Raw genomic sequence first — 14,253 nt, 5'->3', positions numbered from 1 at the left:
TTATATTAGGAGAAAGCTCATCTCAGAGCCAGCAGCTCAGCCTAGAGGAAAACTTTAAATACATCTCTCCTTTTGTTTTGATTCTGCCTTGTTCTTCTGCCTCCTCTTGCTTGCACAGATGTACAGACATTGGAAAGCAGGAGCCTTCCAGGATACCTGCAAATCTGACAGCCAAGATTTGCCTTGAATAGCTACAGTTAATTCAAAACTGACTGATAGTGTGAACATTGCTAAGAGATCCTTCCAACTTGCACTGCCTTGTATTTAGCTGTAAGGAATTTCCCATTACATGCCATGGGCCATCACCTCATGTCACTGATTGCCCCTTGAAATGTTTTAGTGCTCCTCTGGAATTAATATTCACAATCTAGAATGTGTAATCTCCGCAGTCTGCCTTGTCCTCAGGCATCTTCTCTGGCACTGTAACAACAAATAGATTGGCAGAGGGATTCACAGCATCTGCCTCCACTCCATCAGTCATTATCTCTCACTCTCCTGCCACAGGGTTGGCAATGCGGGCACTCCCTGCCCAGTGCTGCAGCTCCCCCAGTACCACAGACAGCTGCCCCAGTGCCACAGACAGCTCCCCCAGTGCCACAGACAGCTGCCCCAGCGCCACAGACAGCTGCCCCAGCGCCACAGACAGCAGCTGAACAGGCACATCAGGCACGGGCAGCTCCATTGCAGCAGGAGAACCGCAGTGCTGGCCTCTTGCTGGCAGCTGCTGCGCAATTCATAATCCTGTCTCCACTGTACGAGGTAACAAGGAATAAGCCCTCATGTCACATTTGATTGCTGCTATGCAGTCCCTACATGCACAAGAGAGGATCATCTGCCCTACATTCATTGTGGTTGTCCCCTCATCTTTATTGAAAACTTACCATTTAATCCCCTTGCCTTTCATGATATCAAAGGATTTTGATCCATGGCAGTTATCTGTCAGTCAAAGGCGACTTTGTATGAGGTGCTTGTACTTGGTAGGGACTGCTGAATATCCAATACATGCCCTAGTTCCCTGTCAGCCACTTTTGCAGACATGACAAGAATTGCAACACTTTTAGTGAAGTATTTCTCATCCACAGGAGCTGCACCGGGTCTGTGCCCATCCTGCAGTGGGAGAGAGTCCTTCAGGTCTAGTGTCTGTCTTCCCCCTTAACAGTTCATCAGCCTTAAGCTGCCTGCTAGCGCGTGGAAAACATAGCATAGCTATTCTGAATTGCACTGTACACAACAGATACAAGCAGGTTGCTACTCCATGCATTTGCTTCTGCCAGAATACCCAGCCTCATCCCTTCTCCTTGTGGGAGGATCTATGCATTTTTCCCTCACCTCTGCAAACTTGATGTTTCTTACCTTCTTATTTCAACATGCAAGACCCACCTCGCACTCACACATTTCAATAAATCATGGAAATGGCCAATCTGCATAGCCAGTTTCCTTGTGGTTAAGATGACTCTACAAGCTAACCTAATCTGAATTTTTATTTCTCCTTATTAAAATAGGGTCCTTCCATTTTGCCACGGTCATGAGCTATCAACTCATATTATTAATTCCCTCTTAAACATCGTATGTTTCCTACAGATTTAATTTTTGCAACACTTTTTCAAACCTTAATCAGTCTCAAAGGACTAATTAGCAAGATTAACACATTTTCACTCTCTTTAGGATAGAAGCTAAGTGAAGGAGGGAGGAATATGTTTTTTTATGGCTTTTTTGGTCCATTTATTTCACACAACTGATCTTCACTGCTGTACTCTATTAACATGTCTTTTCCCTTAACAGCCAGCTCCAGCAAACACCTGCTCCTTCAAGTTCACTTGGTAATGCTTTTCTCTCTCTCTCTCTTCATTAGGGACACCCCTTCATGTTCAAGCAAAGCAAAGTATCTACCACTATAGAACAGTAGAAATTCAAAAAGGAAATGCTGATCTGGGATTTTCAACTCAACTTTTTATGGAGCCAGTTCCTTGCAGCCAGATCTCTGGGGTTTTTTAAGGAAACAAAAGTGGGTTGTTGGTTTTTTTAAAATGGAAAATGAAAAGCAGAAACATATCGAGCCTCAGTAAGTGATTAGGAAAGTCACTTGCCTGGAAGACACTGAGAGATGTTTATCCACAAGGAGGGCAGCCTTTGTAAAAGAGAGTGTCACAAGACTTTGATGTAGTGTCAAGACACCTATAGTAACTCTCAGCTCCCCAGTGTGGGTAGCAGAAACAGCCCAGCTGTAGCAGCACAGCTTTCCCTGAGCTGATTTGCCTTTCCTCAGCATGGTTTGGGCTGTGCTGCAACAGGATACTGAGGCTGTGTCCCTGGGCTGCCTCTCCATGGATACCCAGAGACAGACTGACTGTACAGACCAGTAGACACAGCACATCCCTGGGGGTGAGGAAAACCAGTACAGGAGACCTGAAGTATGAATGAGATTTTGACACATGTTAGATAACTGCCCTAAGCACTGGTCTCCCAGTTTTTCTGGTGCCTGTCTAAGAGTATTTGAAGCCTCTTCTTCTCTTTCTTCTTATAATAATAGGACAAGTTTGCAATCTTTTAAAGGTTTGAAAAGATGAGTGGAATGAAGGAGTATATTTGACAAGTTTTGCTGAAGTACAAGATCTGGTCCTCAAATAACCTCTGGTTTGGACTCTGTCATTTTTGTAACGTGCCTGCAAAAATTTTCTTAAGCCTTCAAAATCTAAAGAAGGAAAAGGTTTTCCTTTCCTTGATTTGTTTTATTTTCTGGAAATAGGCAGGATTACTTTCTGTTATTTTGCAAAAAGGTGTTTCTCTTCTGGTTTCAGGGTGGAAAAAAAGGCCACACTTTGAAGCAAAAGACCAACTACTGCTTAGTAAGCCAGCTGCATCACCTTTCCAGCACTTAGGCAGCTGAGAGGGAGAAGGAAGGAAGATCTTACCAGCAAGTTAGCAGCTGTGAAATGCCCAGCAGTACTGCCACCATCATGGATAAATGGAGAGCTATGCCACTTACTGAAAGAGCCTAAGAGCACACACAGCCTGCCCTCACCCACAGGGATCCACTTGACATTTCACACTGCAGTAAATGACAAGAAGCACTGACTTCACTGCAAGCATTAGACTAAAAGAAAGATAATAAATCAATCAGCTTTAAACAAACATTCTAAGAAAAAAGCTATCTCAATTTACATTTGAAAGCTGGCTAGACTCAGGGCTTACCTGGGCAGCCTGGAGAGCTTCTCTACTAATAAACACCTGCCCCACAGCTCAGTGTGCTGGATGGATGCTGTGAGCACCCAGCTAAACAAATACCACTGTGGGCAGAAAGAAAGGGGAAAGAACACTGGCACCTACACGTGTGTAAGACTGGTCATAGCTTAATTACTGCCTCGGGACAACAGTAGAGGAAAAATATAATCAGAATTATATGGTCAAAAGCAGACTTAATCCTTCTGTCTCCCCAGCCTCCAGCAGGATGTATAATAGCCTTATACTGAAAAACCTTCAGAAATTCAGTTTTGACTTGATTCCTGACAGGATGTGCCTCCTATAAGTGGGGAAAAAATTGCACGTTTCATATTCTTAAACCACGTAGGTAGAAATCTCAAAGGAGAAAAAATGAAAAACCTAAAGAAGTGTAGAAAAGAAAATGGAAAAGAGCATGAAATTAATATGTTCTTTCCCTTGAGAATGAGGGTTTAAACCTGTTGCAAATAAAACCTAAAGTAGGATTAGAACTAGTTGAGTGCTTCTGTGACAAGAAAATTGCAACACAGTAGGTGTTTGTAGGTAGAACAGCAAGTTTCCTAACTTCCAGAGACTGTAGCAAATTGAAAATACTGACTTGAAATGGGGGGGAAAAAAACAGAATGAGAAAACACTTGCAGTGTACTTGTGCAGACAAGCCACCAGCTTCTCTAACTACACAGAAATGCACTGACTAAATTCAAAGAAATTTAGAGCTATATTGGCAAAACCGATAAATGGCATTTTGCAGCATCCAGTAGAATCATAGAATGACAAAATTCTAAGGTTGGAAAAGACCTGTAAGATTGCCAAGTCCAACTGTTAACTCAATGCTACTATGTTCACCACTAAACCTTGTCCCAAAATGCCACATCCAAACACCTTTTGAACACTTCCAGGGGTGGTAATCCCACCGCTTCCCTGGGCAGCCTACTCCAATGCCCAACCACCCTTTCAATAAAAAAGTTTCCTAATAACCAGTCTAAACCCCTGTGCAGCTTGATGCCATTTCTTCTCATCCTGTCACTTGTTATCTGAGAGAAGAGGCCAGCCCCCACCTCACACAACCTTCTTACAGGCACTTGTAGAGTAATAAGGTCTTCCTTGAGCCTCCTTTTCTCCAGGCTAAACAACCACAGCTCCCTCAGCCACTCCTCATCAGACCTGAGTTCCAGCCCCTTCACCATCTCTATTGCCATTCTCTGGATACACTCCAGCACCTCAGTGTCCTTTTTACAGTGAGGGGCCAAAAACTGGACACAGGACTGAAGGTGTGGCTGCACCAGTGCTGAGTACACGGGGAGAATCCCTGCCCTGGTCCTGCTGAACACACCATTTCTGATAAAGGCCAGGATGCCATTGGCCTTCTTGGCCCCCTGGATACGCTGCTGGCTCATGGTCAGAGGCTGCTGACCAGCACCTCCAGATCCTTTTCCACTGAGCAGCTTTCAGCCAATTTTCTCCCAGCCTGCAGCACTGCAGGTTGTTGAGACCAAAGTGCAGGACCTGGCACCTGGTCTGTTGAACCTCATGCAATTGTCCTCAGCCCAATATAGTACATGCATCAAAAAAAAAAAATTATTTTGGGGTTTAGTGAGCTCTTCCAACTATGTAGGGATGCTAGATATGTGTGATTTAGCAGTGCATCAGCTTGTCAGTAAGGCATGCAAATATCCGTAAAATATTTTCCGAAGTTTGAGCTGCTGGGAATAAAATGCTAAAAGAGAGAGTGCTTGCTTTTCAAATGCTTCGTTTGCCTGTAGCTGTATCAAAAATAAAAGGGGATTCTAAGCATCAGGTTCATAATTTATAGCCTACACTAAACTAGTCAAAGTTTAGAGGATGACTTTTTCTACTGTTAAACTTCATCCTACAGAATTAAGTAGAGCATGAATTCTAACTAGTCAGCAGCATAGGGAAGAATTATGCCAGTACTTACTATTTATAGCTCATGGCAACATCCACAAAGTACTTTCTTCTCTGTCGATAGACATTGTCTTTAAATCCCTTAAGCAAGGAAGAAGAGAGTAATTTACAATAAGAACATAAAATTAGCTGTAAGAATTATAAAATAAATCATTGAAATGTTTCTTTAGTACTTAATTGCATTGTATTTTGATTTACACTGTCTACTGGACTGCAAGAGAAAATAAGGATTTTTCTTTTCTTTCTTTTCTTTTTTTCTTTTTTTCTTTTTTTTTCTTCACCAGAGTTCCACAGGAGTTCTTTCAAGAGAGTTTTGTGCATAAGTACAGTCATTCATTCATTCAAGATGTTGAAAAGCAGAACTTTTTTCCTGTCATTTTATCTCACTCATGTTTTCTATGACCTGAACTGAGATCTACACACAGGTGGATAGCACAATAATCTACATGCACTCTATAATCTTTCTTCACTAGAATCAAGCATCTAAAGATCATATGCAACTCATTTTGAAGATTCTTTTTTCAGCAGTTGCCATCTTAACCAACACATTGGGAACTGAACCATCAGCTCCCAGCACCAGTTTGAGTTACAAAGGGAGGGCTCTACCTCATGGACTATGGTAGGTTCACACCTTTTCCACATTAAGAGCAAAAAGAGCTGTATAACACATACATGCTGACCAGTTACAGCTCTTTGAGCTACTCAAAATTAGAACAAGATCTCTTCTATATCCATAAAATATAAAGATACTTCAGGTTTGAACTACAAGAAGAATAAACTATTTTCAAAGTAGAACTGCCAACCCCTTGAAGACAAAAAAGAATTAGAGTTATCTATGTTACCCAGTTAGTAGCCCAGAAAGTGCATTTAAGATTCCCCCTGAAAATTAAAATGCTGAAAATTAAAATGTCTTTCTTCCTTAGTGCTCACATAGACATGCAAAACACCGAAACAAATTAAAAGATAGCATTGCTTGATTTGAAATACTTGTATGAGCTTCCATAAAACTCAGGAGACATTTTATTGTCCCATAACCAAAGCTGTGCTGCTGGGACAGAGTATGAGAGGGTTTCACAGGACTACAGAAAGCCTTCAAACCTCCACTCCTGCACAGAAAAGCTTCTTTGACTTGCAAAACGTTGCTGTAATCTGGGGGAGCCTCTTTGTCTCCTTAATACCTATTGAGGCAAATGTTGAGTTACTCAGCTGAAGACCATTCAAGAGACCTGGGAAGTGATGGAAGACAGCACAGGGGACTTAAAAACCTGTCAAGTGTAATGAAACTGAGATTGAAATCATTAACAATTATCGAGTGAGTTAAGGCTAAGCTGTTGAATTGGTGCTATCCTTACAGGTTCTGTAACAGGATAATTCTCTTTGGTCCCCTGGCACATCCATGCCGCTGCTAAGGAACAGGGCAGGAAACTGGAGTGGCCTTTCAAAGGCCAGTCACAGATTTAAGGGTCTTACCCCATTTCTAACATCTAGCATGCTGCATTGGCTAACAAATGGTGTGTAAATTATTGTGTTTGTAAGAGTCCTCCCAAGTATAAAATATATATTCATATAATGCAAATGTCTTTTTTTGTTTTCTGTAAAACAGTAGGCAAATTTTCAGCAGAGTGCTCAAGTATTTAATAAAGGTACCAGCTCAGAACATAAAACAGCATCTAATGGCCTGTCAGAGCCATAAACTCAAAGCTGGAATGAGCTGTCTCTACAGTGTCTGTTTGAACCAAATTATGGTAAATGGTTGAAGATAATCAACAGTCTTTTCCTTTTGGAGAAAATGTGAATTAAATCCCAGTTTGTCATCAAAAAGTACAGGGCAGAAACCAGGATTCAGGAAGGTGCTCCCTGACTATGGGCCCTCAGTATGGGAAGGGCTACCACGTGATAGAGGAGGCTGAGAACCAGCAAGGTGATGGTGGTGATGATGATGATGATTATGATCATGGCTGGTATGTGGACAGGTGACACCATGGCAGTGGGGCTGCCATGGATCTTTGTGATGATTTCCATTTGGCTTGTGTGCACAGGGGTGAGGATCTGTGCCTGAGCTCCCACCAGAGCACAAAATGTGTGCAACAAAAAACAAAGGAAACTAACATCTACAGCTAGAGTTTAATCTGGTTCTATTACAAGACATTCTTATGGTCAGATATCTTAGTTTGCTGCCTACTTCCTTTTAGCTGGAAATTTCTGACAGTACCAGTTTAATCAAGCCTATTTTAGGAATTAATATAACTGTCTACCACCAGTATCTTTCAGTCAAGTCATTCAGAGGTAGAAACTTGGATTTTTAGAAAGGGAAAGTATTTTAACACAAATGCTTGCAATCATCTGCCATCTAAAGACTCAGAGGTTAAACATTTATAGCCATTAGCGAAAAGAAATAAAACAATGACAAACCCCTTTTTTCTGTCTTTTTCATTGAGCATTTGACACTACTACAGATACCATTTGTGCATGCAGGCTTGTCTCCTGCCACCAAAGTCAGGAGATTTTGAGAAACAATGAGAGACACCTTTCCATTTGCTGCATTCACCAAAAACAGGAACATGTTTCTCTGTTTTATCTTGTAATTACCGCCTGAGTGCCAAATAATTCCTTCATAATTCTTTCTTCTCTATTGACAATAGCAATTCTTACCCAAGAGCTACTTCTGGCAGAACTGAAGGTCATATTGATCTAAATTCTAAAGTTTGAAATCTTTCTATCAACCAATTACATCTTTTTGTTTTTAAATGCAAGCAGTACAAAAGGGGATATACTTGCTAAACAATGAATAAGTTTAGTGGAGGACCTGAATTTTGTGTATCTTTCTACAGAAAAGGAAAATTAATTCACTGAAACTACCAAAGAGAAACCAGTCCTCATCTTCTGAAAAAAATCAGCACTCAATAGGCTTTTTAATGGACTGGCAAATAACCCGACAAATCATCTGCAGGACAGTTTTGTGTTACACTTACAGGGTGATCAGCATCCAGCTCAGATCCATACATCAAAACTCTCTGAGAGCATTTGTCTAACTCAGAGATCTTCCTGGGGAACCAAGGGACACAATCGAGATCTGCAGGAGACAGAATGCAAATTGAATGCACTGGAGTGTAAGATCATGGAGATACCTGTGCAAAACATCTGTCAGCATCTAAACCAAGTGGCACACAAACAGCCTTGCCTTCTTCATCAGTCCAGATGTTTTCCGGTGGATTGAGAGATACTATATTAGTTTGAAACTTGAGCAACTGTATCAGTTCATTAAATTCTTTCTTACTGCAGTCACAGTCCACAAAAATTTCCACCTCTGAATTCCTTCTCTTTGATTTTCGTGATTCAATATGAACCATACTCACGTGTTTTTCCTGTGGAAAGATGAAACAGCAAATGAAATACAGACATACATAGAAGAGCAATACTGGCACATTCCTCAGGAAAGTTTTTCCAGTTATTAAAAGGCCTTATTATTGAAAGTACTCCCTTTTTCTATTTACAGGATTAGTTAGTGACACATACTAAATATTGATGACAAAAAACTTAACATGGAAAGTAAAAATAAAATTATTATTTTTAATGAAGAAAACCAAGTAATGATTTCATTTTGTCTACAAAAACAATCTCTTACAGAGGACAGTATAACACTTTTTTTTTATTTAATGCAAATTTATATTTATCTTTGCTATAAATATTAAATTCTAATGCAATTTTAATTAGAAATTTGCATAATAATAATGTTAATTTAAATACAATTGAATGTTCTTCTTTAAACAGATGTTATTAAACATACTACTTGATGTACCTAACTACATGAGGAAGAAAATATTTTTATGAGAATAGACACATATCAATCCTCACCTATCTACTATGCAATTATCAATAACAGCAAGTGTTAACAGCACTATAATTAAAATCTAACTCAATTTATTCTCTATTTCAATGTCCTTATCAAACACAAATCATGCAACAAACATCACAGTGTAAATACTTCTAGCATGAAAATTTTCCTATGGGGTCTCTTTCTCACCACAACTACTGGTCTGCCAAGGGTATCATGCAGAGACAGATAACCATGATGTGCCATGGCTGACCTGATCTAGAGCGACAGCCTTGCTTCAAAACAGGAGGTTGGATTAGATGGCTGTTCTTAACATTAGTGACCTCCTATGGACTCTGATTTTTCCTTTTCCTTGCTAGACAGAAACTATCTGTTACTTTTCACAATTATTCCTGCGCTTACTCAGTGAAGCCAATAAAACATTTGTTGACTTCCAAATGGGAAGAAATTCATGTCTGTATTTCCAATTGCCTGCTGTATTTTACATAAATGTCCATTGCAGGTGGAGGGGTCCTCTGGCAGAGCCAACAAGCAGTGTCTGTTTTTACACTTCTGGATATACAGACATAGTTCTTTCACTAGCATGCTCCATAAATGTGTATGCAGTGTAGCAACTCAAGCACATAACAAATTCAATTTTGTTTTCCCTAAGTTAAGTTGAGAACAAAACCTGCACTGCCTCGCGCAATACTGAAATCATTAAGTGACTACATGGATGGGGGTGGAGATCCTTGCCACATCTTCCAGAGTGCATTCTATGCTTATTCCCAGGAAGCAGATGTTTAAATCCAGAATTTCAGCTATGAACCCATACCAGCATTTTAGCCAGAGCTGCACCTGGACACTTAATCCTTAGAGAACAGCTGCATTGAAAACACAGCTGCTACTACAATTTCTGTTGACTCACTTAGGTTTCCCCTCTTTTTGTCAAACACCCTGCTTCCTGGCAGGCTCCCTCCTGTGGGTCAAACTCACCTCTTTTTCTTGGCTGGAGAATCTATGTGTGTAACCTACAGCAGCCTTGGGAACCTGTTCCCAGAGCCAGCTGCTGTGAGTGAGGGTGGTAGCACCCAGTGGTCCCACACTCACATGCCTCTGATGGTTTGGCCTGAGAGGCAGGCTCCTAGCCACCTCCTAACGTTCTCTTCACTGCACAGACTGAACAACTTACGACTTTTATCATGCTCAGACACATCTCCAAGCATTCTGACCAGGAGTCTGACTGACAAGCACTGATTGCATGGAGATGTATGTGGGAACCAACACCTCACACTTTGCATCCCAGTTAGACACATAAAACCCTGACCCTGCAAACACTTAAAGGTCTCTCTAATTTCAAAACCAAGCAAGGCTGCCACCAGCATCACCTGGTTGTATTAGATTCCAAACTGCTCTCTGAGCGTGTCTCCTTTCATTGTGGCCTGCACAGACAACTTCAAATCTAATTTACAGTGTTGAGAACCACGTCAGAAACCTAAAGTGAACCATGTGAAAATCAGCATCACTGTCAAATTTTATTTCAGAAAATCCTTCACAAGCCCAAAATCCTTTGTTCAATGATCCATAAAATTTGAAGTTACTTTTATTCAGTTCTGCAGAGCGAGTGTAGCTGCGCTCCATTCCTCCTGCCACGGTCCATTAGATTGATATCAACAAAGAGCCTGACCTCAGTAGCTGTCCTCAGTCCAGCCAGCATAAATGATTTGTGAGCGTTACCTGGAAGAGTCTGAGAGCTTTCACCAATCCACCAACTTCATTCTTCAAGGAAAACACCACAGCTGTCTTTCCACCTTCAGATGCAGATTCACCTTTCCCATTTCCCTTATTCCCTTTCTTCTCCTCATGTTTCCCAGAACTCGATCTGTTTAGCTACAAACAGATACAAAACACGGTCATCTCAAATGAAAATAAGCAAGAGAAATTTCCCACAAGAGAAATTTTTGTTTAAAAATAGCTGAACAGAACTCATCCTGGCTTCATTTGAAGGAAAAGGTTGTGCGTTTACTTGAAGTCAGAATCAGGTTAAAGGCAGCTGCTAGAGAAGATTGTATAAGAGGCCATACAAAAAAGTTTTTAAAAGCCTAAGAAAAAGCATAAATGGGATACATATATAATGGCATTATTTGGGCAATGCTATCATTAGAAGTAAATGTGAAGCAAATGAGGACAGTCTGAATTACTGGCAAAGCCTGCAGATCAGTTATTGAAACCTGAATATTGCTGCAAAATCCCAGGGATGCTATCCTACCTAACCTGTACCAGTCAATTTATGAAGATGTGCACTGGTCTGTACTTTTGTATTGACCATTGTTATATTTAAAGCCAAAATTTCACATTCTCCGTCATAGTACAATTAATGTTATCATGTAATGCAATTCATCCTGAGAAAACAAAATTTCTGCTGCTTATACAAACAGTAACAGAAATGCTTAGACTGCAACACAGACTACCAAGTTGGAAGGGACCTCAAGGATCAGCTGGTCCAACTTTTCTTGGCAAAAGCATCGTCTGGTCAAGATGACCCTTGTCACGCCACATCTTATAACTGTCCAGTGCTGGGGAATCCACTCCTTCTTTCAGGAGATTATTCCAATGGCTGATTGCTCTCATTGTGAAAAAGATGAGTTAGCTGAGGAGCTCAAAAAATACAGAAAATTGCAACATCCTTGGCCACTCTTACATTCTTAGAATTTGTGAGTCCAAGACTGTTTTAAGTGAAATTTCAGTCATCATTTTCAAAAAAATGTTATTTTATCAGCTTAAATCTTGTTGAAATTCCAACAGTACAGCCTTTATAGACAATTTTTATATCATTGACCATGATTTTCAAAAAGCACCCTGCATTTTCCAATACTTAGGCTGTTACTCCTGAAGAAATTAAGTCTCCAGTGAGATGCTAACTGCTTTGTTATAATCCATAAAAAATATGCAGATACACATTAAAAACATATACTATTTCAATGTTTCAACTGGATTAAATCGTACTTCAGTAAATTCTAAAGCAGCTTACAGAAAATAACCAGAAAATTCAGCTTTTTAAACAGATCTTTAACACTATTTAATGGCACAGGTGAAATCAGCCACATTTAAACCAGGTACAGGACATGCTAAGTCCCTGTGGTCTTTTCTCACCATTTAATAGAACACAAGGAAACAATCTGGAAAGCAAATTTGTCTGCAGAATGATATATGAATGGCTTCACACATGTTTATTTTTTGGCAATTGAACTTATATGAGTCTGCTCCTACCTGATATGGTAGGAAGGTTGCCCAGGGGTAGTTATGGGGAAGGTCACTTTTGTTTTAACTTCAGTAATATCTAGGATTTGGATACAATCTTTTCACATACATCAAGCACACAACCTCCAGATGAAGTGACAAAGGTGCTGCTTTTACAGCATCTGTGGTTTTTCCAGAATCTCAATACTGTCAGTTCCTCTGGAAAGCAAAGGCACTCAGCACTTTCCAAGCCCGTCACAGGTTCCCTGATACTCTCAAGAGAGCATTACCCAAAGTGATGGCTGAATGACCCTCTCAAGCATTTGAAAACTAAAATGAACACCTATTTGTTATGAGCCCAGTAGAAGACGATGAACTTGAATTTTATTAGCCACGTTCATTAGTACACTTTTAGTACACTTCATAATTAAACAATGACTAACAGACCAACTTTCCTAATGAAAATTAATTATCTGGAGCAAGTGGAAGTCCTCAGGAAAAGAAATCATTTACAGTAGAACTCAGTGAAGAAAGTAAACATAAACATAAATACAGTAAAACAAATTTATTTCCTTTACTTCAATGTATTTAATAGAAACTGAGCATGTAGAAATAGGGATATTTCACATTTTACTATGGAGAGTCAGCCAATTTTAAACTGGTACAAACCCCTGTACTCTGCTGGTTTTACCCAAGTGATAAAAATCGTCATCTGTTGCAAAATTTTATTGGAGTCACAGTCTTTATAATCCTAAATACTTCGTGTATTCAGAGCAGGTTGCTTTATTTAATCACACATACGTTTACCTGTTAGCATACAGAAGTTTGTACCATGCTTGAAACCACCCAAGCACCTGTTGCACCCATGTCATCGCCTTGCAGGGAACCATTTCCGTCTCCTGACACGGCGATTCCACCTCACGCAGTGCCCTGGCACGATGTCCCCACGTGTCCCTGCACCCCTGCCCGCCGGCAGAAGCGGGAGCACAGCAGCAAATCCACCGGCACCAGCGCAGAGTGGGTGCACGGCATTCGTGTCTTGCCAAAGACGCTTCACAGACCGTGCTGTGAGCCCTACGAGCGCCCTGAAAAGGCAGTCCCTGCTGATGTGTACAAGGGCTTTCAAAAATCCAAGCATTTAAAACCATCTGAGCTGGACCCGATGCTTTTTTCTACTATTCCAGTAGCAATACGGTTCATTTCTGCAGTAAGGCTTCTATCGGTCATGAAACTTTTTCTGTTACTAATGACACTTTTAAGGCAACGTTTAGAACGGGGCCCGATTCGACAGCAAAGTTAGTTTCACAGGCCCCTGCAGCTGCCGAGGGACCGCTGACCGGTCCGTGAAGCGAGGGGCATGCACGGCTGCCCAGCAGCGGCCCCGGCGGAACCCGACCCCCCGGCGGAACCCGACCCCCCAGCCCGGCCCCGGCACTTACGGCGAGGCTGCCGGCGCCGGGGCGCTCCTCCGGCAGGGCCGAGTCCAGCGAGAAGCCCCGGCGCGCCCAGTACTTGCTGGAGAACATCATCATGGCGGGCTGCATGGGGCCGGCCGCGGCGGGGGCAGCGCCGCGCTCTGCCCGCCTCGCCGCGCCCGCTGCCTTTATACGCCCCCGCCGGGCTGATGGAAGCACGATATAGGGACACCCGTCTCCGGGTGACGAGAGCCGCCGGCAGGCGGACGCCCACGGTCCCCGCTCACCTCAGCAGCCGGGGCGGGACAGCGCAGCGCGGGGAGCGACCCCGCCGCCTCACGCCGGCAGCAGCCCGGGCAGGTCCCGCTCGGAGCCGCCGTCCCCACCCGCCCTGGGGCTGCTCCTGCGCCCTCCCCTCACACCCGCGCCTGCCGGGCCGGCCTGCGTCCCCGCCGCGGCACCAAGGCACGGCACGGCACGGCTCGCGGCCCCGGGAGCAACAGGCTCGAGAGCGTGGGGACAGCACGGCAGAGAACTGCAGGAGCTGAGCTTCAGCACAGGGGAGTTGTGCAGAGATAGCGAGAAATGCTCTGGTGTACAAATCCATCTCTCTCCGTTTAAGTGAGCAGAAGGAAACTG

General features: G+C 42.3%; 1 protein-coding gene across 1 annotated transcript in view; it reads right to left on the bottom strand.

Moving 5' to 3' along the window:
- Nucleotides 1-13,743, bottom strand: part of TPH2 (tryptophan hydroxylase 2) — a 49,674-nt gene extending 35,931 nt beyond the window's left edge. Inside the window, exons 1-5 of the mRNA XM_054277033.1 lie at nucleotides 13,639-13,743; nucleotides 10,697-10,849; nucleotides 8,327-8,510; nucleotides 8,118-8,218; nucleotides 5,159-5,226 (exon numbers count right to left, since the gene is read on the bottom strand). Of these exons, the coding sequence (XP_054133008.1) occupies nucleotides 5,159-5,226; nucleotides 8,118-8,218; nucleotides 8,327-8,510; nucleotides 10,697-10,849; nucleotides 13,639-13,743 (611 nt within the window). The remainder of the gene's footprint in view (nucleotides 1-5,158; nucleotides 5,227-8,117; nucleotides 8,219-8,326; nucleotides 8,511-10,696; nucleotides 10,850-13,638) is intronic.
- Nucleotides 13,744-14,253: the final 510 nt, after the last annotated feature.

Source organism: Melozone crissalis, unplaced genomic scaffold, assembly GCF_028551555.1.
Source record: "Melozone crissalis strain CALT ecotype California unplaced genomic scaffold, PUWL_Pcris_2 ptg000004l_1, whole genome shotgun sequence".
Lineage (NCBI taxonomy): Eukaryota > Metazoa > Chordata > Aves > Passeriformes > Passerellidae > Melozone > Melozone crissalis.
This window is presented reverse-complemented; position numbering and strand designations above follow the sequence as displayed.